A 21376-nucleotide genomic window follows, 5' to 3' on the forward strand; every position below is an offset into this window, starting at 1 on the left:
TTTTATTTTCCCCTCAATCACATGGGAGGTTTGACTGGCATTTAGTCTGCTCTCACAATTGGAGGCTTCCAAAGTAAAGACACACACCAAGAGGACAGACAACCATGGTAATTTATGGACTGTTCAGCTCAGTGTTTGAGAGTTTTAGCAATAGTTCGCCGAGTTTCTCTAATAATTTCAGTAAAGATGTGACTTTAAAGCTAAAGCTCATTTGAGAAATGTCAGAAAGGTATTCAGGATATATCTGTTTAGGCCTTCCAATTTTAACAGGCTGTGTTCATGGGTTGATATGGTACAAAAGCAACAGTTGGGGTTAGAAAAAGAGGAGACCAAAGTCTGCAGACGCCAGGTGCTGAGCACTTTCTTCATCATGCATGCTTGTGTGTGCAGGGCAAGGATGTCACGGGCACCAGTGAAGCATGAGTTTCAAAGCAGGTCACAGAGGAAAAGCCCCAGAAGCAACCAGTCATCATGCTTGTAGCAGTGTGGACAGGAGGAACCCTTAATGAATCATATCCTACAAAATGAGAGCTATTTTCAAGTTGCACGCACTTGCTTATTTTCAGGAAAGCATTCTGTTACATTAAGTTAACGTGGTTAAGTAGTGCTTTATTTTTCTTTATTTGCATTTAATTTGTAAATTTGTTTTTGTAAGTGCTTTATCAATTTGTTTTTAATAAGAGTTTCATAAGAAGCTTACACATGGTTTTATGCTTGTACTTAGGTAACATTATTATCAAAAGTGATCTAAGTCAATATTGGAGAATATTTTTTCTTTTTAAAGAATAGTATTCACCGCCTATGAAGTAGTCCTAGGGATATAACAGTGACTATAGTTAACTGTATTGTATATCTGAAAGTTGGGAAGAGAGTAGTTCTTAAAAGTTCTCCTAACTCTGGGAAACAAAGGGTTGCAGAAGGGGAGGGTTGCAAAGGGTTGCAGAAGGGGAGAGGGATGGGGTAACTGGGTGACAGGCACTGAGGAGGGCACTTGATGGGATGGGCACTCGGTGTTTTACTATATGTTGGCAAATTGAATTTAAATTAAAAAATGTAAAAAAAAAGGTTCTCACTACAAGAAAAAGAATCAGTAACTATGTGTGGTGTGGACACTAACAGGATTTCCTGTAGTGATCACTTCACAATATATACAAATATTGAATCATTATGCTGTATACCTGAAACTAATATCGTGTTATATGTCAATTATATCTCAAAAAAAACCTTAAATATCCAAAAAGGAATAACATTTGGTGACATTTGGAAATTATATGAAATACCAATTTCATTGTCTAGAAGTACAATTTAAGAGCTTGGCTCTTAAACACTATACACGGTTCTGTCTCTTGCAATGAGGAAGCCACAAGGCTCAGGAAGGACCCACTGAATGGTTTAAAGTTTCTCATCCACACACCCTTCTCTTGAGCTTAGTGATGTAAAGTTGATCATTCTGCTATCTTAAGCCTGAATTCTCCCCCCTGACAAAATACGGTTGACCCTTAAACAACACAAGTTTGGACTACGCAGGTCCACATAGATGCAGATCTTTTTTTTTTTTTTTAAGATTTATTTATTTATTTATGAGACACAGAGAGAGGGGCAGAGACATAGGCAGAGGGAGAAGCAGGCTCCCTGCAGGGAGCCTGATACAGGACTTGATCCCGGGACCCTGGGATCACACCCTGAGCCAAAGGCAGACGCTCAACTGCTGAACCACCCAGGTGTCCCAAATGCAGATCTTTTTTGATACAGTTCTATACCATATGTATATTTCCTCTTCCTTATGATCCTCTTCATGTTTTCTTTGCCCTAGTTTACTCCATTGTAAGAATAAAGTATATAATACATATAACATAAAAAGTATGTGTTACACAACTGTTTATGTTAACAAAAAAGTTTCTTGGCAACAGGAGGCTATTAGTAGTTGAGTTTTTGGGGAATCAAAAGCTACATGTGGATGGTTGACTCTCAGTAGGGGTTTCGGCAATCCTCACCCCCATGTAGTTCAAGGGTCAGCCATTTCAGGACAGTGAAATAATTAGTCTTCCCCTAGAACCTTTGGTCAGGAGTGTTTTATAAACCATTCTCTAAACACTATGCATAGGTATTAGTATTTCTTGTTTACAGTTGCAAAACCCCAGGGCCAGTCCCAGCCCTCACTGCCATGGGCAGGGCCTGGGAACAGATATTGTTAAAAGGCATGAACCTAGTAATGAGGCAAGTTTGGGAAATATGAACCAGGAGCATATTAAATCATGAGGGGCACCTGGCTGGCTCAGTTGGAAGAGCATGCAACTCTTGATCTCAGGGTTGTGAGTTTGAGCCCCATCTTGAGTGTAAAGATTACTAAAAATCAATCAATCTTCAAATGCTTATTGAATTGTATCAAGACATTCAGACCACATTAATTGCAACAATGACCTATCCCATGAGCCTCTGTGCCTATTATAGACCACAATTCAGAAGCAAGTCTAGATTTCACTTTTTGAAAAGCTCCTTGAATACTATTAAAACTAACTTTTCACCTCACAATAAAATACATTTATTGCCGAAAAGAAGAAAATAAAAATTATACATAGTACTTTTACCCAGAGACATACTGTTAATCTGTTATTATTATTATTATTATTATTATTAAGATTTTATTTATTTATTCTTAAGAGAGACAGAGAGAGGCAGAGACATAGGCAGAGGGAGAAGGAGGCTTCCTGCAGGGACACTGATATGGGACTCGATCCCAGGACCTGGGGTCATGACCTGAGCCCAAGGCAGGCGCTCAACCACTGAGCCACCCAGGTGCCCTAATCTGTTATTATTTAGATGTATCCTCACAATCCTTTTTTGATTGAATTAGTACAATTCTATTGAATTCTTAAAATACCATGTAGTTATTTTGGGTTACAGTTGTGGGAAGGGATTTCACTTGGGTTTCAGAGTTGTTACTGTCTGGGAAGTGTTTAGATAAAGAGCCAAGAAATACACTGTTGCTCCTATGGGAATGGAAGAGCCAGTGAATATAAATTACTGTTTAAAACCTTGAATTTATATGATGAGATTTGGACAGAGCACATTTAGAGTATTTGGATGTATTCTTTTTGTTCTTTTCTAGTTGCTGTCAAATTATCCTTTCATGAAATCTTTCTCTTATAGCTCTTTACCAATTGGGCATCAACATCACTATGTTTTTTATTTTAATTTTATTTATTTATTTGAGACAGAGGGAGAGAGAGAGTGAGCATGAACAGGATGAGGAGCAGAGGGAAAAGTAGGCTCCCCTGCCAAGCAGGGAGCTCAATGTGGGGCTCCATCCTGGGACTCCAGGATCATGACCTGAGCTAAAGGCAGACTCTTAACCAACTGAGCCAACCCAGGCACCGCTCCCCCTCCGCCATCACTGTTGATGTAATTTTTGATGTTATGAGGATGGAGGCATTGACACCAAAGCCCACGAACTAGACAGTCCCCAGGATTGCTCTAACTGATGCTGGAGAATTCTCTGCATAAAGATCTATGCTACATCTGTCAGGTGCTTCTGACAATGTTATAAAGGATTGTAGTTCTACTGTATTTAATGTGTAACTTTCCCTTTCTATCTCCAACGTGGTTCCTCCAGAGTTTTGGTGATAAGGGAAGAGGGAAGGTGCTGCCTCATTCTGGATCTTTCCATTCTGAAGCGTCAGCTTCACATGAATCCAGACGCTCCCAATTGCTGATTCCCTTGGCAATGATGATGTGACTGCCAGCTTTTCTCAAGGTGCACTCAGGGGTCGATTTGGGAGCCAGTGTGGTTGTGGTATCCACTTTGCCATCAGCATAGATAAGATGCACAGCTTTGATTTCCTTGGGGTGTCATGATAAGTATGGCTGGTGTCAGATGAACCTGGATGCCAGACCATTGAAGAAAGTTATATATTTGTCTCCTCCAAGCCAAAAGGTAAGAGTCAGACATCATGAGTGAAACAATTCAGTCGGATATTTCATACAGAGTGCATCCTGGTGTAGTGGAAATAGCATGAACCCCAAATTAGAAAACCTGAATCCTACATGTGCTTTTATTCCATTTAACTTATGCGTGTTACTCCTTTTGTCTGAGTCTCAGTTTGCTCATCTGTCAGATAGGGATGACAATATTGACCATGGTTGTGTTACAAGATTACAGGGAAGATGAAGATGATAGTGAATAAGACTTTTGATAAATTATAATGCATTATATAAGGTAAAATAAAACAAAATAACGTTAGAAGAGTAATAACGATTCCTGAAAAAATTTGCAGTTAGAAATGCAAATAGGTTTATCTGTGAATGCTCTGCCTGAATCTGTGCAGTTTATTGCTGTGGCTATCACACCAAAGTAGCCTTTTTTTAAAAAAAATGTAGGCTTCATACCCAGCATGGGGCCCAATGCAGGGCTTGAACTCACAACCCTGAGATCAAGACCCGAGCTGAGATCAACCGACCGATCAACTGACGGAGCCACCCAGGTGCCCGAACAAATTAACCTTTTATTCATTAGATCAAGAGAACCTGCTATGTCCTTTTACTTATTTTAAAAATCTTTTTTGATCAATTTTAGGTTTACAGAAAAGAATGAATGAAAAGCAAGTTTCCATTAGGTCCTCAAATTGCTTCTTCAGGCTCATTTCCCTTTGTATTCACATCTGACATTAGTGCTGTACATTTGTTAACAATTGAGATAGGTACATTATACAGATACATTATTATTAACTAAAGTCCACACCTTGGGTTAGGGTTCACTCTTGGTGGTGCACATTTTGTGGGTTTTGACAAATGTATAGTGACACGTACTCACCATTACAGTATCATTCAGAATAGTTTCACTGTCCTACAAGTCTCTCCTGTTTAACCCTCTCTTCTTCTCCACTGAACCTCTGGCAACTACTGATCTTTTTACTGTTGTCTTAATTTTGCCTTTTGCAAACTGTCATGTAGTTGGAATCACACAGCCCGTAGCCTTTGCAGATGGGCTTCTTTCACTTAATAACATACACGTAAGTAAGTTTCCTCCGTGTCTTTTTGTGGCTTGAGTGCTCAATTCTTTTTGTCACTGAATAATATTCTACTACCTGGATGTCCCACTGTTTATCCATTCACCTTCCAAAGGACATCTTGTTTGCCTTTAGGTTTTGGCAATCGTGAATAAAGCAGCTCTAAACATCTGGCTATGGTTTTTTGTATGGACAGAAGTTTTCAACTCCTTTGGGTAAATACCAAGGAGCCGGACTGCTGGATCATGCGGAAGAGTTCACTTAGTGTCTTCCAAAGTGGCCGTGCCATTTTGCATCCTCATCAGTATTAGGTGTTGTCAGTGTTTTGTTTTTGGCCATTCTAATATGTGTGTGGTGGTGATTTGTAATTCTCTTATATGGTATTTAGCAGCTTCTTACGCACTTATTTGCCATCTATGCCTCTTTGGTGAGGTGTCTGTTGCAGATCTTTTGCCCGCTTTTTAGGTTGGCTTGTTTGTTTTCCTACTTTTGGGGTTCTTGTCATATTTTGGATACTAGCTCTTTTTCTGATACTTAATTTGCAAAGACTGTTCTTCCCATCTGTGGCTTGTCTTTGCATCCTCTTAATACTTGCTTATCTTTAATTATTTAATCTCAGCAGCAGCATCCACCTCTTTTAAAGTACTCCTGACCTGCGGGTTTATAGCTCCTCGAAAGGATGGACAATTCTAAGGCTCCTTTCCTTTTCACCATCGACTGGTTTTGCAGTCGGGTGCGTTTGTAGATGGGATCAAGTCACCAAGCCCATCAGTGGCTCCATCTCAAACCTCACGTCCGTAGCCGGGATCGCTGCAGCTCTCATCCGAGAGTCGGCCCCTGCCGTCTGTCCAAGTTGGCCGGGTCTTGCTGAGCTGATTGGAGCTGCCGACATTTTTGCTGACCGGAGTCATGCTATCTTTGCCAGTTTGCTGGAATAGACACAGACACCGATTGGGTCACGCTGAAGACATTCCTGTCTTGTGAAGCAAGTCTGTTTGTATTTTAGGTTTGCCAGGACTAATGAATTAAAACATTTGGACTCTCCACAACTTGCTGTTTATCCATGCCTCTGACAGGAGGAGGGTTTTCTTTTGCACTTGCTTTTTCTAGAAGCATGACAACATCCTGGCTGTTGGAGAGGCAAGGAAAGGAGAGAGGGGTTGTGGAGGGAAGCGGAACAGGGGAGGCCCGTGGGACGCGGGGGTCTGGGGGACAGCAGGTAGCAGTGGACTGCCCTGACAGCTGTCACTGCTCCTCAGATTGTCAGGGGCTGCTATGTAGCAGGTGCGGCCTGCGCTCTTGCTAGGTCTCCACTCCACAAAGGCAACGACCGGCCAAGGCAGTGGCTGGCCCTGGATTACACAAGTGCAGACACTCAACTCAGTGAGGTAAGGCAACAGGTGTCAACACCGACCCAAACGCTCGGGGCACCAGCAACTTAGCCGAAGCTCTGTCGCGGCCCGGAGGAGGGATCAGTGGTCCCTTTCCCCAGGCGGTGTGATGAAAAGGCAAGGCGGTTTAGGGGCTCTCCTGGCCGACACCGTGCGGAACTCGAAATCCACCCCACTTGGCTGCTGTCATCGAGGCCGACAGATGTTCCTGGTTGTGTGGAGGGGAGGGGCTCTAAACGAGCTGTGTCTATCAATTTCGTTTCCCTGCGCTGGGAACCTCGAGGCAAATTTCCACCTCTGGAGCTTTATTTCTAGGTGCAGGAAAGTGCTGGGAGACTGAGCCAAAAGAGGAGCGCTTTGCAGCCTCAGATGTTAGGATAAAATGGGTTGGTGATGGTGCAGGGCATAACAGCAAGACTTTTTTTCTCTTAGCTACGACTTTAAGGGTTGTTTTTTTTTTTTTTTAAATTGTTTGTTTTGTTAAATTTGAGACAGTCTGTTCTATTCCCTAGGAACAGGTGGCTAACAAGATGGTTGATTCTAAGCAGAGGAGACTACACAGAAATGTATGTCAGAGCTAAGATAAAACAAATCCTGAGTCAAGTAACAGCAATTTTATATTACCCTTTTCTTAAGTTGAATGTTTCATGTTATTTTCTCTAACTTAGAAGGACATGCCTCAGAGTGCTTTATGGTTCATTGCTATTTGTGGTTTTAAATGAATGGGCCAAATATGATTCTTACTGGGTGATAAACAGCTGCTGGTTTTTCTCCAAAGCTATACTAGGTGTTTAATATAAGCCTGTTCTCTTTCCATATATTGGGTAGGATAATTCCATATGTATATATGTCTAAATATGTGTGTGTATGTGTGCATATATATGCATTTGAGTTTGCTCTATAAATAAGTGTAAAAACAAAATTCAGTGTTCTAGACACTATTTTTAGATACAAAAAAGTTATGGGAAAGAGTCAGAAACCTTGCTATGAGAAAATGTCCTGCTAAACAGTTCCCAGAATCTTGCTGAGGATGGTTAAAGAGATGATTTATATTTTGCCATTTTTAGGCACGTTTTCCTAAAAATATCACTCGGAGGTTTTGGTTTTACTGTTTACATGAAGAGGAAAGTAGAGAGTTTAGGGAAGCATGATTAAAAATGGAAGAGTTGCACATATGTATCTAAATAATGAAGATATTGTGTATTTATAACAATCTCTTTTCCTTAGTCCCATTGAATAAAAATGATCAAATATCTTGGTTAAAATGTATTTGAGCTAAATTCTATTCTTATGGCAAGGAAATATGCATGTGTTTTTATCTGTCTCAACTATCTGTAGGAGGTTTTCCCATTCATTCGATCTTGGTTTATTAATGATAATTTAACAGGTACAGTAGAACAGCAGTAGGATGTTTTCAAGTTTTGTCTTTTGCTTGTATCATACATTGTTAACATGTATAATCTGATAAATGTTTGATAGATTTACAGGTAGTTAGTTAGATATTTAAAGCATATAATATTCATAATATAACTGTGGGATATTTAAAAATAGTCCTTGGTATTCTTGAAGTGGTCCTATGATATTCATCCTTTATCACTCGATAATTCAGATCAATAATTCAGGTCCAATTTTGGCTTTTGAGTGTGACAAGCTAATCTAATATGAAGTTGTCTGATGCCCTATTAGGACTTCTTTATCCTCCTTGATTAAAAATAAAACACTATAGAAGACCTTGAAGGGCCAGGATTGGATTAGTCAGTGTGAAGGGATACTAAAAAAGTGAGGTGGGTGGAGATTTTGCTCCATCTTGTATATGTTATTCTAGATATTGTATTTTCCAAAACAATTTTTTTATGAGCCAGAAAAAGAATTTTAAATGGGGCAGGTGAATGTTTTCCATGTAGGGAAAGAAAGCCAGGGACTGGGAGTTTCTTCAAAATAAGAAAGCAATGCATACTAACTTTCCCTCTAATTTCCAAGATCCTCTGAGTATTTGAGGGATGACTCGGGTAAGTGACAACGGCTCTCTCTTGTCCACACAGCTGGAAGACCCAGGGGAAGGCCAAGACTCAGGTGCCCACATGATCAGCACAGCCAGGGTACCTGCGGATAAGCCAGTACGCATTGCCTTCAGCCTCGATAATGCCTCAGGTACGCTCTGCACCCAGGGAGAGGGCCACCTCCCTGCCCGTCACCACTTTACTGTCATCTTTTCCTGAGGGTGTGTTAAAAATGCATGCCTGGCATGACCGAATGATGGGGTGTGTGATTTTTCATCAAGCATTGTTCAAGCGTGGCTTCCAGAAATGCCTCTGGTGATACTTCCTCCACCTCCAATCCTCTAGTTGTTTTAGCACATTTCTCCTTCCTTTTTACTTTCCCCATTTAACTTTCTTTTATTATAAAATTCACAGAGCTGTAACAATATCTAACGATTCCAATGTATGTCATCATTGAAACTGTGTGAAGAGACGTTTATTAAAGTGCTGGCAGTTGGTTAGGTCATATAAAAATATCACTGTCCTGGTTCCAACAGCATTTCCTGGAGCCCAAGTTGCAAATGCTGGTTTCTTACTGGTGCTCCCACACTTCTGGCTGAACAAACAGACTTTAGCCAGAGTGATGAATGGGACAGGTGAGGCAGGCTGTCTTGAAATAGTAAGGTCTGAGGTGAGGCTGCCATACTTAGAGCCCTTTGTCATGACTCCCTTCTGTGACCTCTTAACACACATATTGAATTACACCACCTATGACGGGGACCTCAGGTGGTGTGAGGTCACAGACATGAGGAAGGGAATGCTTGGATCTCTTTCACTGGCATCAGCCTTGGCTCTCAGTCTGTCATCTGTTAAAATCCGTAATCACATGCTCAAATAACATTACCTTTTCAACCTTGAGTCTTTAGAGGGCTGATTCTATTTATCTATCAGTCAATCAATCATCTCTTTTTCTTCCTACACTGTCCATGTAGGGATAATTGAAAAGAAGCAAGTTTATTCCTAAAATAATGCAAGATCTGGGCTCTGCGAAGTCTTTACACAGCCAATTCAGGCTTTCCTATACCAAGTGATTATGGTGGGATACATCTGGCCCCATTGTCCTGGACTGTGCAGCCCCCAGGGGAGGATTTGTTCTAGAGTAAGAAGAGTGAAGCCTTAGCTCTTTCTCATCTCTTCTTTCAACACTCTTTCATTGGCCTGCTGTTTTATATCTTCACTCAGGTGTTGCCTTGAAACACAGTGGTGAAGGGAAATCCTTCCAAAAGGCAAACCAATTCATTCTAACAAGAAACGACAGCCAACATTAATTGCATTCCTCTTTTGTATTAGGAATTCACATGTATTATTTCAAATCTTTAAAATAACCATGCAACGTAGGGGGCACTTGGCTGGTGCAGTCGGTAGAGCATGCGACGCTTGATCTCGAGGTCCTAAGTTCAAACCCTACAATAGGTGTAGAGATTACCTTAATAAATAGGTAAATACTTTTAAAAAAATGACCATGCAATGTAGACATTAGTATTGCCAATTTGCAGACACAGAGCTTGAGACTATCTTGTCAGTAGGTAACAGAGTTATGATTTAAATTCAGGTCTCTAGGCATATGAATCTGAATTGTCTCTATTATTCTATATCACTTCTCTAAAAAGAAAAAGAAAAGCCCTTCCTGCTTTTATGCATTTCATAAATGTAAGATTTTGAGGATATGGTTGATGCTTAAGTGGCTAGCTTTCAAGACAGATACATGTAAGCCCCAAAATCCAGGGAGAAAAGTAAAATTTTCGGGATCCCTTGGTGGCTCAGCAGTTTAGCACCTGCCTTTAGCCCAGGGCGTGATCCTGGAGTCCCGGGATCAAGTCCCATGTCGGGCTCCCTGCATGGAGCCTGCTTCTCCCTCCGCCCGTGTCTCTGCCTCTGTGTGAGTGTGTCTCTCGTGAATAAATAGATAAAATATTTTTAAAAAGAAAAGAAAAGTATCATTTTCTTCCTTATGATCATGTCCCATGAGAGCAGAACAAGTCTTGAAGTCTTGTTACAATCAACAATCTTACAAAGAAAATTTCAGAATATAAAGCTTATTTATTCCAAGCAATATTATTGTATCATAATTTTGGATGAGACAAATAAATATACTGTTTCCTCATCTTTATTTTAACAAAATTCATGTACAGAGAAGAGCCATGGAGAGGGGGATCTTGATCTTTGGGCTGCAAATAGACTCTTTCTTGAAGTCCAAGAGATACAACTTGTAATTAATTTGCCACCATCTTTTGAGTGATACTGGCCCCTGACTAGGAGTTGTTGCATGTTTTTTTTTATTTTTTAAAGATTTTATTTATTTATTCATGAGAAACACACAGAGAGAGAGGCAGAGACACAGGCAGAGGGAGAAACAGGCTCCATGCAGGAAGCCTGATGCGGGACTGGATCACACCCCAGGCTGGAGGCGGTGCCAAACTGCTGAGCCACCCGGGCTGCCCTGTTGCATGTTTTTTATCAGGCAGTTTAGATTGATTTGTTTCAATCTTTCAAATGTCCTAAAAATGCCCATTTTTTGAAATTCATGGTTTTTTGATATGGTAGTTTCAAAAAAGGGTTGTCATTTATTTCATGTAATTCCTACTCTCTAATTCCACAAACAGATGCTTGGGAAGATTTCTAAAGAAACTGCTAAAATTAAAAAAAAATTTCCCATGTGTGTCCTTATATCTCTAAAAAGGCATTGAACTAAAGAATCAAGGCAGGAAGGGTTTCTGTGTTTCTCAACCTTTCTTAAAATAATCATCTGAGAGCACTCATCAAAAATATGTGTTCCAGGGCACTACTCCTGTATATTCTGATGCAATAGGTACAAATGGAGGTCCAACAATCCATATTTTTGCACGTACATGAAGTTGCGAGTGTGTAGAAAGATGCTTTGCAGATATTTGGAGACACTCCCTCTGAATTCTTGAATAAGGAGCCTGTTGAGTGTCACACGGAGCAACACTTGCCATCATGCACACTATGCATGCCTTTTGAATTCCAGTGCATTCTAGACCACACATTTGGGGGGAAAACAAAGGCAAACATCCTAGATTTCCATAGCAAATGGGGAAACTAACATGGAATATTGGGAAGTAAATCTACACTTACGGATTTATTGTTGAGAGGTAAGCAGAGTCCATGGGAAAAGACACATCTTTGCCTATTAATTAATTTATTTCTTATGAACCTAATACAGGGCTTGTTTCTTTAGGCTTTTTTTTTTTTTCTGAGATGATTCGGTGTAGAGGTTAAGGACTTAGGGCTTTGGAGTCCTCAAGATGTGGTATCCAGACCCATTCCATCACTATTTGTATGATCTTGGGTAAGTCACTTAATTTTGCTAAACTTCAGTTTCCTACAAGACGTAAATAGTGATAATTTACATAGTGGTTGTAAGGATTGAAGAATACTACATAGGTAAAGCATTTAGCATAGTGCTTGACACAAATTAAGTACTCAACAAGTGTCTGGATATCATGGATATCAAGTATCCATGATAATTGATGCTGGAGTATTAAGGAAACTATAAACGACATAAGCAGTTTTATGTCCTACCTACATCTTTCACATCTACTTAATGTCAAGGTAGAATTTATATTATAACTGATCTGAGATTATTTAGAGACTAGTTATCCAATTGGTAGATTTTAGGATTCCCTGCCTCTCCTCTTATCAATTAGCTGAATTTAGTTTCTATGCTTTAGCGCTCCAAAGCTGGGTGAAATGTGCAAATGCAAAATATGGCATGATGCATCCTATGGGTTTCATAAGGCAAAGGGATTTGGGGAGAAATCTGAGTCCCTCAAGCAGATAGGAACGGCTTCTTGGGAGATGTGATGGACAACCTGCTCTTGAAGACAAGGATAGTATTGAAAGGGATTGTAGGAAAGGTGCCATATCTGGGTTGCAGGTACAAAGAATGGGGGCCATACAACTAACAATTCTTCCTTTTCCTTCCAAACAGAAAGGCTGAGCAAAAACTAAGAGTCAGGAAGAGCATGATATATTCAAGAAATAGTAGAATTCTTGTCAACTGGAGCAGAAGTCTGAATAGTGGAAGAGAGCCCTGCTTTAAGCTTTACCTTGAATATCTGCTCATATTCTAGACATAGACTAGAGTTAACAATATAATCCTAAAAGTTCAACAACAGAGTTTAGATTTGATCAGGAATAATCGAGTGTCAAAAGTTCTTGAGCAAGGGAGTAATAGGATGAAAATGGTAAATGTTTGATAGGTGGAACAGTCTGGAATGTGTAGAGATGAGAGAATGGAAGAGGCTTTGAGTACAGAGACAAAGTATGCAGTGCCTGGATCAGATGATGGTATGGGATGACTGAATTCAGAGTACATTATGAAGGAAGGGCTGAAAGGACTTGGTGACCACCTGGCCCTGGATGGGGAGCTTATTGATAGTAGAATGTGCCACAAGATTCCAAATGGACTATGGACCTCCAGGAGCTGAAATACAGGTAGCAAATTTTTTAGGGGGAAAAAAACCCCTTTAAAATACAATCACCACTTCCAGCCTATCATCAAAATCTGTCATTAAGTGGCACTAAGCTAACCACAATTCCTGGAGGCAGCAATGACTATTTTTAATAAACTAATGGTATGATTGACATTACTTCTAAACTAGGAATTCCAAAGAGTTAACTTTCTAAACTGGGACTTTCATGGAGTTAGTTTTCCCAATAGAAAATATGCAGAAGAGAAACATGAATCCCATCTCTTGGGTTATTAGAGAATCAATGGCTCTTCTCCAGTTGGAGAGAATTTAGGGTTGGACTGCCATGAGGATTTCATGTTCATTACTTGAGTGGTTTCTTTATTTCAGTCAAGCTATAAAATCTACACTCAACTGTGAATTTAGATCTTGGCTTTGGGGTTCTTTTGTTGTTGTTGTTAAGTTTTTCTTTCTTTCTTTCTTTCTTTCTTTCTTTCTTTCTTTCTTTCTTTCTTTCTTTTTTTTTTAGAAAGAGTCAAAGATACTAGTATCAGTAGCTTTCAACATTTTGTTTTTAAAAAATTCTTTCAGGCTATTAGATTTTTTCATATCTGGGCATGGATTAACCATATGTATGACATTTGGTTGAAAAAAAAAAACCCAAGACCTGTTCTGTTGGTATCTCTTTTAAGTAATATTATTCTCCTCACCTATCAGGGTGTTTGTATGGTGGTGGGAATCATGTGGAGCAACTGAGATAGCACCCTTTGAGTCTAATTTCACTGGGCATTGTGTGAACGTCTAGTCTGCACATGCAAAACTGGTTTTCAGCAAAACCAGTTGTGATGCAGGTGAAGTGTCTCTTGTCACTGTTGCTTTCCTTCAGCTTTTTCTACCCTTGGTACCTTTGGGTATTATTTCCCTCTCCCTCTTCAGGGCCCTCATGTTTCCTGTCTTCTCTTTGCTCCATGCTCTCAATCCTTGTTTTCTAGAAAGACTCCGAAAAACCTCTTTCACACTAAGCATTAAATGAATGAGTACTGAGATTTATTTATTTATTTATTTATTTATTTATTTATTTATTTATTTATTTATTTATTTAGAGATTTAGAGATTTACTTTTTAAAAAATCTCTCAGGGTGGTTTCTTTTTTTGCATACCTACAGCGGAATTGATAGGAAGTCAAGGGTTAAAGTTCCCCCTAGAATTTTGCCAGCTAGTCAGGGGTGAGGATGGCCTTTGGGAGAATACAGTCTAGGGGAACTTTTTGAGCTCTTTCAGGTCACCTTTCCTAATTCTGACCCTACCTCCAAAGCTGTCTTAGCAACCTGTGGTAATAAGTGATCAAAATCCCTTATAGATCTGGTGGGAGTGGAGAGTGGAAGGGTTGCCTATATTTTTACAAAGCACTGAATTGAGAACATAGTAGAAACATAAACATCACATACTATAAAATCAACAATACAGTATCTGTAACCACTTTGAGTTTGTCATTCTGGTATCAGATGAAGGTTCTTTGAGATACAGCTGGATTTATTGGTTGGTATCTATTGCTTAGGGCCACAAAGACTGGAAGAGAAGTCACTGTTTGTTGAGTACCTAGATGCTTTTACTTGTATCATTTCATTAATTTAGACTGGAACAACTCTGTAGGAAGATGTCATTATACCCATTTTACAGATGTTGACCATTGGCTGAGGGAGGTTAAGTAACTTTCCTCAAATCAAGCAGTTAATAATAAGTAGGAATGGATTCAAAGCCAGGCCCTTGGGGGCTGGTTTTGCTTGATCACCCATTTGAAGGTAGGGGCTATGTAATGAGAGGGGAGCATGATTGTTTCTGACCGCAAAGAGCTTCCTCAACAGTCAGGGGAAATGGTGGAGAAAGGTTAGTTCTGATATGTTTTCATAGGGCAGGAAAGAGGGAAAGTAGCAGTAAGTTTTATTTGGTGATGTGCTGAGGAATAAATATACCTCCAGCTGGCTCTTTTTGAAGCAACTGTTTCTGGACAAATATGTTACAAGCTAAATAAGTAAAAATATTCTTACAAAAGAATAAATTGATAAGATTCACAAACTGATAGCTACAATAATAGTGGCTAGATGAATATTTCTAAAAAACATAAAACCTGTCTTTTAACTGAGTCAGATCTCTCTGTGTGAAGAAATATCATTCAGTCTGTTTGATGTATGATCTTGTTTGTAGGTACTGGCTGAGGCGACATGATGATTATTATTGATTACAAAGAACTGGCAATCTGCTAGGTGTCATACTAAATTGCTGCCTGGATCTGTATCCATATCTATACTTTTAATTTTATGGGCCCTGAAAATCCAATGTGTATTAAAAGTTCACATGTCCAATGCTTAACCAGCAGAAGGCAAAGTTTCAAAAAGCTTTTGATGTGTCTCCAAACAATATGATGGTCTAACAAGAACCAAGGTATACAGGCTTTTTAAAGAAGTTTTTTTGATATATTAGTAATGTGAGTTGGCAGCCTTGTATCACTTATTTCTAAAAATAAAATATGAATCTTGATTTAGATTTATTTTTTTTGTTTTTTAAAAGTTTTTATTTATTTATTCATGAAAGACATACACACACACACACACAGAGGTAGAGACACAGGCAGAGAGAGAAGCAGGCTCTAAGCAGGGAGCCCGATGTAGGACTTGATCCCAGGACCGTGGGATCATGCCCTGGGCCAATGGCAGGCACCTCAGCGCTGAGCCATCCAGGCATCCCTTGATTTAGATTTAAAATGAAAGTACTCAAAGACCTTTCATGCATAAGTTAAAAAATAACTTTTTTTTTACAATATTTCATATAGAAAGTGTTTGCTTTGATAGGGAGGTAAAAGGGAAACCCTTCTTAAATTCAGATTTAAACGAAGAGAAGGGGAGCCTGGGTGGCTCAGTCAGTTAAGTTTCTGCCTTCAGCTCAGGTCATGATCCCAGGGTCCTGGGATCGAGCCCCACATTGGGCTCCCTGCTCAGCGGGACGTCTGCCTCTCCCTTTCTCTCTGCTATTCCCTCTGCTAGTGTTCTCTCATTCTGTCCAATAAATAAAAAAAAATCTTAAAAAAAATTAAGGAAGAGAAAAAACCTCCACGAGACCTGAGGTTGTGGTTGTACCAGCGAAATCTCTCTTAACCGGAATGAAGGGAACTAAGCAATCAGAAGCAGTGATTCTCACCCTACCTACTGTCTGTATTATCAGATGAGGAATAATACCTTCAACGCCCCCCCCCATCATTCTCCTAATCTCATACGCACACATTCACACACAGGTGACTTGCTCCCCATTACTCCTTTGGCTGGGTTTGTGCTGAAAAGGAACCCAAAGTAATCTCAGTTATATTAAGCATCCATTATTATTACTGATTATTTCCTAGGTGCCAGGCTTTGGGTGAAATGAATGGACATGTGCATTCTTTTACAAATAACACATTTTTGAGACAAGAGAGCAGAAACCAAGTCTCAAAGAGATTATGTTGGTTGTACATATTAAAAAGTGGCTGACCTGAGCCCTACAGATATTGACCGACCCACTATCCTTAGTGGTTAGGAGCCTTCACAGGCAAACAGTTCCAGGAAAATTTTTGCATGAGGCTTGGCACGGTAACCATTGCCCCATCCCATCTGCCTCCTAAGTGTGAATTTTCTCCCTGGTGCCCCGAAGGATGATCTCCAGAACATCAGCAGGCAGGATAGCTGCGTAATTTGTGAAGGCACAGTACAAAAACTACAGGGCTACTTGTCCAAGAATTTCAAGTACTCTAGCTAGAGCATTCGACCAGGAGCAGGGTCCCCCTGCGGAGGAGGACTCTGTGTGACTGTGTGGACACATGCCCATGCTCTGACTGCAGAAAATGCAGTCAAATGGAATGGATTCTGGGCAGGGCTGCCTCTTGAGTTTCTGGTTGGAGAGTGGGGTGGGGCCTGGGAATGTCCTCTGAGTGTGTCCTGAGGGCTTCTCTGTGTGGAAACCTAAACTCTGCCTACCAAGGGTTTGCCCCCAGTTATGCCTGGCTTGGAGACCACAGTGGGAGGGGGAGAGAACTGATTCCAAAGTCCAGGCTTTGCAGACCTGGTGTGGCTTTGATGAAGTTTTCACTTCTCTGATATAAAACAAAAGAAATAAGGGCACAACAGTGAGGTTTTCTTGATGTGTGTTTGCTTTTGTCTCTAAAGCGAAACGTATCCATTATAATGGACTCTTTTCTGATTATGTTTGTCTTGAGATTTGGGGACTAAAGTGTTCTCTGTCATCAAGAGATACTAATGATACATGATAGTTGTTTTGAGTCATCTTCACTAGCTGAATAAAAAGTCAGACACTCTAAGGCATAGTTCCCAATGTTTTGAGGAGAATTTCACTGTCTTATGAAATACAAGATCTGGGAGCCCATGGATCAGAGAGTGAAGAGGAGCAGAGTAGTATAGTGAAGAGCCCTGGGCTGGGAAACATCCCTTTAGTCTTATGAGCCTCCTTTCCTTTGTTGAGACCCGTGTCCTTGGCTTTACACCAAGTCCTGGACCAGAAGATGGCTCAGCCCCTTCCAGCTGCAAGCATTCTCAGAAGACTCCTACCACATAGCTCTCATTGCTTAAGAACAGTGAAGATTTTGGATTACACACCCAGTGGGTCCCACTTATCTGATTCACGGAGACAACAATTTAAGGAAATATGCAACAGAACAACCACAAGAGCAATTTGGCAGCTGCTCTAAAGATGCTGAGACGAGCCCATCATAAAATGTACTATGGCATGTCATAATGGTTGGGATACCAATAAGAAAGTTCTATCTTAAGTACCATTGACTTAGTCATGTTGTGTTTTGCAAAACAGACAGTGAACATCTGCTTATCCAAAAAAACACAAAAAACAAAAACACCCTTTAAATTCTTTCCTTAAAAATTCCTTAGGATACATTTTACTTGGTCCATTAAAGCCCACAGTGGCATTTTGAAAATGAAGCGGATGAATTATTTTTTTTTAAATAATACTACATTAAAAAAACATGATAAAGTCATTTGCCAATTTTGCAAGAGCCTCAGTTCCTGCCTTGCACATCATAGGCATTCAATAACTATTTGGTAAATAAATATGTTTTTATAAAAACGTACTTGCATTCTGATTTTGTTATATTACAAGCATATCTAGTAACTGCTCTCCTTAAAAATAAAAGCTGAATTTGCCAGAGAGAGGGTCTCTTGCATAGCTACTGTACAGTCCACTTTGTGCTTCTGAATTGTCAAAACAAACTTAACTGCTCCCAGGAACTCCGATCCAATGTCACTGTCAAAATGTTTTACAACGATTTGGCCAAATGTTGGTGGAACAGCTGTGCTACTAGTCTGCCTGAATCATTTTCCTTCTTTCCTTTTGGCCCAATCCTGTGATTCATCATTCTGCTTTTAGAATACTTGCCTATTTTTAAAACCAGTCAAAGAAGGCAGCCACTGTTTAAAAGTAAACACACCGCACATCAACCCAGGGCAGCTTTGTAAGCAGCTTCGTAAGCCCTGAAATTTCTGGCTGGCAGGGATGCCAGCTGAACCAGATGGCATCAGGCAGTGAAATGCAGGACTGGCTTTCAGACTCAGTAGTCTCCTGACATCTGTCTTTGGTTTTCTTATTTCCGCTGCCATTCCCGCTTGGATTAATCCAAAATCCAACGTAACCATTCTTTCGTGAAAGTCTTATCTTTATTTTGCTTGTCGTTACAACATCCATTACATGTTTCTATGTCAGTTAGTTAGGAGCTTTTTTTTTTTTTTTTTTTTTTTTTAACACAAGAAATCCAATCTTAAAGCTTACCTGCAAAATTACCAGCATACCTACATGTAAGTGCCAAGGTTTGACTATGGATAATGACACAGATTTCTATATTGCACTTTATGAATTCCGGGTCATACTGGTATTGGCTATTTATTGTGGTAAAGTAATTGGATAACTTTCTTCTTCTTCTTCTTCCTTTTTTTTTTTTTTTTTGTAATTAAGCAGGAAGGAGTGTGACTTGATGACTTGACAGGCAAAAGTGGATTAAATCCCAGGAAGCCTTGAGCTTCATTCCTGGCTGTCTTTTAGAATTCTAGAAGGCACTATCTGTTCTGGTACTTTACAGAAGTGGTTTCTCCTTCTAACGAGTGCTTGTTCATCTATGATTATTAGGGTTGGGATGCCAAAGTATAATGTGTTCCCATTTACCCATGCCAAATTATTCTGGCCATGAACTCAATGAAGTGACATAATCATCGGGTCTGGGTTACTGATATTTTATTGAAAGAAATTTAAATGCGCCCTAGACCAAAATCAGTTTTACAAACGGCGAGTTTCATAATGAAAGGCTCCCTGTAAAGGGTCAGTAGCAACAAGTGAATATTTCTGTCTTTTGTCCAACTCTTTGCAGATGAAGAGGTGGATTTAAAGACCCACAGTGTCTGGCGGAAGTTATTCTGAGTAGGAAGAGAGCACTCAGAGGGCTTGGGAATCTGATCTCCTTGTGTCCTCTTGATTCAGCCCTCCAGGCCGCAGCAAGGGTCTTGGGAAGATTTCCCCATTTCCACTTACTCTGTGAAGCTGAGTAGTGCTAGTGAACCTGTAGGCATCTGTTGTCTGGCAGAAGTACAGGAACAAGTGGATTCGAATTTGGTGATGCGTTATCATTGTCACAAAGCCACTTTTAAGTGGGAGTATTATTACATTGGTCTTGACTAAAATATACCAGAGGCTATTAACTGCTTGACCCTTAGAGGTGTTTGGCAGTGGCCAATATTGTCCTTGTTTGGATTATCTTTCTGGTAATTATCTTTGATGCCTTCAAAGAATTGTAATGCCTCAGAAGCCGGGATCCTGCTTTTTGGGTGATGTGGTTAATTCTGGACTGTGCTATCATTGGGTATGGCCCATATCACTTGCTCTTGTTCAAATAGAACAGAACATTTTTATGAACAGATTTGGTTATGATGGTGAGGACATAAAAGCCGTGAACTTTCCTTTCTTTGCTACAGTTTATTTTATTTTTAAAGATTTTGTTTATTTATTCATGAGAGACACGGAGAGAGAGACAGAGACAGAGGCAGAGGGAGAAATAGGGTCCCTGCGGACCAGGATGTGATCCTGGACCCTGGGATCATGCTCCACCACTGAGCCACCCAGGTGCCCCTCTTTGCTACAGGTTAAAACAGATTTGGGTTTTAAACCATTCTTTGGCTTGTCTTTTGCCTTGTTCCCAATAGTCATGTATCCTGGGGTAGGTGCTGTTGGCCTAGAGGGGATAGGAAATGAATGGCCCTGCAGAGCCTGGACATACAAGGTTCTGCCAACAAGGGGCTGTCCTCTAGTAGCTAGGCAGACTCACCGTATGTTCTCCAAGACATTTGGGGGGTGATTTGAATATTTTAGGTCAAGCTCCTCTCAGGTTTCCTCCGATGCTTCTGAGAATATCTTTTGATCCAGAAACACCTGCCTATTGCCAGTCAGCTGAAGGCGGTTGAGGACAGAATGGCCATGACTCCCGTCACTCGGGCTTTCCCACATCAAGGCCTCAGGTGGGGACTGCTGCCTGGCGTGTGGGGAAGAACCGCTCTGATTGGGTTGCTGCCTGTTACCCACTGTCACCCGGAATGAGGCTCTGGGTGACTGCCTGGCGGTGGTGGTTTGTGGTGAGAGCATTAAAGCTTTGCCACCGTTAGAGTCACTCAGAGTCGAACTTCTACTTTTCACTAACACATTCTTCTGTCCCATTGAGGTTGTTCTGGTCACCCCATTAGCGCCTTGTTAAAGCACTTTCCTGCATACCAGGGAATCTGGTTCTGGCTTCCATGAGAATATTGAAAGACAAGCAGTACTTCTTAATTGTAGAGCTACCAGACTCAACAGTTGAGGATTCTGGTATTTATTTGCAAAATTTGGGGCAGGCCAACTATGCTCTCCAAGCTTCTGTTTGTACCGGAAATGAACAAGATCACCTTCTGTATTCTCTGTGTCCCCACCTGAAGTGATGGGAATAATTGAAGATTGTATACTGATGATTTAATTGTGTCAGTCCAAAGATGGTGAGGGCAGGACACCTCCCAAGAGAGAAAGAACTCTGTAGTGAAGAATCCTTTTATTTTCACCTTTTAGATGATACACCTCCTGAAGATGCCATTCCTCTGGCCTTTCCAGAATTAGACCAGCAGCTACAGGTAAGGATCTATCCAGTCTTTCCTTTTGTCCTCCTTAGTTTCACAAGATATAGGGAATGCACAAGAGGCCTCACTGAGAAAAGACTGACTAGGAGACAGAGTGGGGATGTTTCAAGTCATCAAGGCTTGCATGTCTAGAGCTCCAAAGTCATGCCACTCACATGTAACATCCCTGTATGAGTATCTGGCTATAGCACCAGAATATCAATAAGTTATAGTATAAGCAAGCTCCTACTTTTAAGGAGTTCTGGAGCCTGGAACAGGGCTGGTCCCTGCCCTCCTTCACTGGAAATGTCTCTGTGACATTGCACT

At 40.5% G+C, this 21376-nt stretch overlaps 1 protein-coding gene across 4 annotated transcripts in view; it reads left to right on the forward strand.

The window, feature by feature from the left end:
- Nucleotides 1-21376, forward strand: part of MAP3K7CL (MAP3K7 C-terminal like) — a 79103-nt gene that overhangs the window by 37534 nt on the left and 20193 nt on the right. Inside the window, exons 1-4 of one of the 4 annotated variants that reach the window (XM_077878693.1) lie at nt 5854-6394; nt 6910-6963; nt 8440-8548; nt 21003-21064. In XM_077878693.1, the coding sequence (XP_077734819.1) occupies nt 6928-6963; nt 8440-8548; nt 21003-21064 (207 nt within the window). In that variant the 5' untranslated portion in view covers nt 5854-6394; nt 6910-6927. Of the gene's footprint in view, nt 1-5853; nt 6395-6909; nt 6964-8439; nt 8549-19590; nt 19676-21002; nt 21065-21376 lie in introns of those variants that run through there. The other 3 variants (XM_077878694.1, XM_077878695.1, XM_077878696.1) reach the window with 3 other exon arrangements.

This window comes from Canis aureus, chromosome 30, assembly GCF_053574225.1.
Source record: "Canis aureus isolate CA01 chromosome 30, VMU_Caureus_v.1.0, whole genome shotgun sequence".
Taxonomy (NCBI): Eukaryota; Metazoa; Chordata; class Mammalia; order Carnivora; family Canidae; genus Canis; species Canis aureus.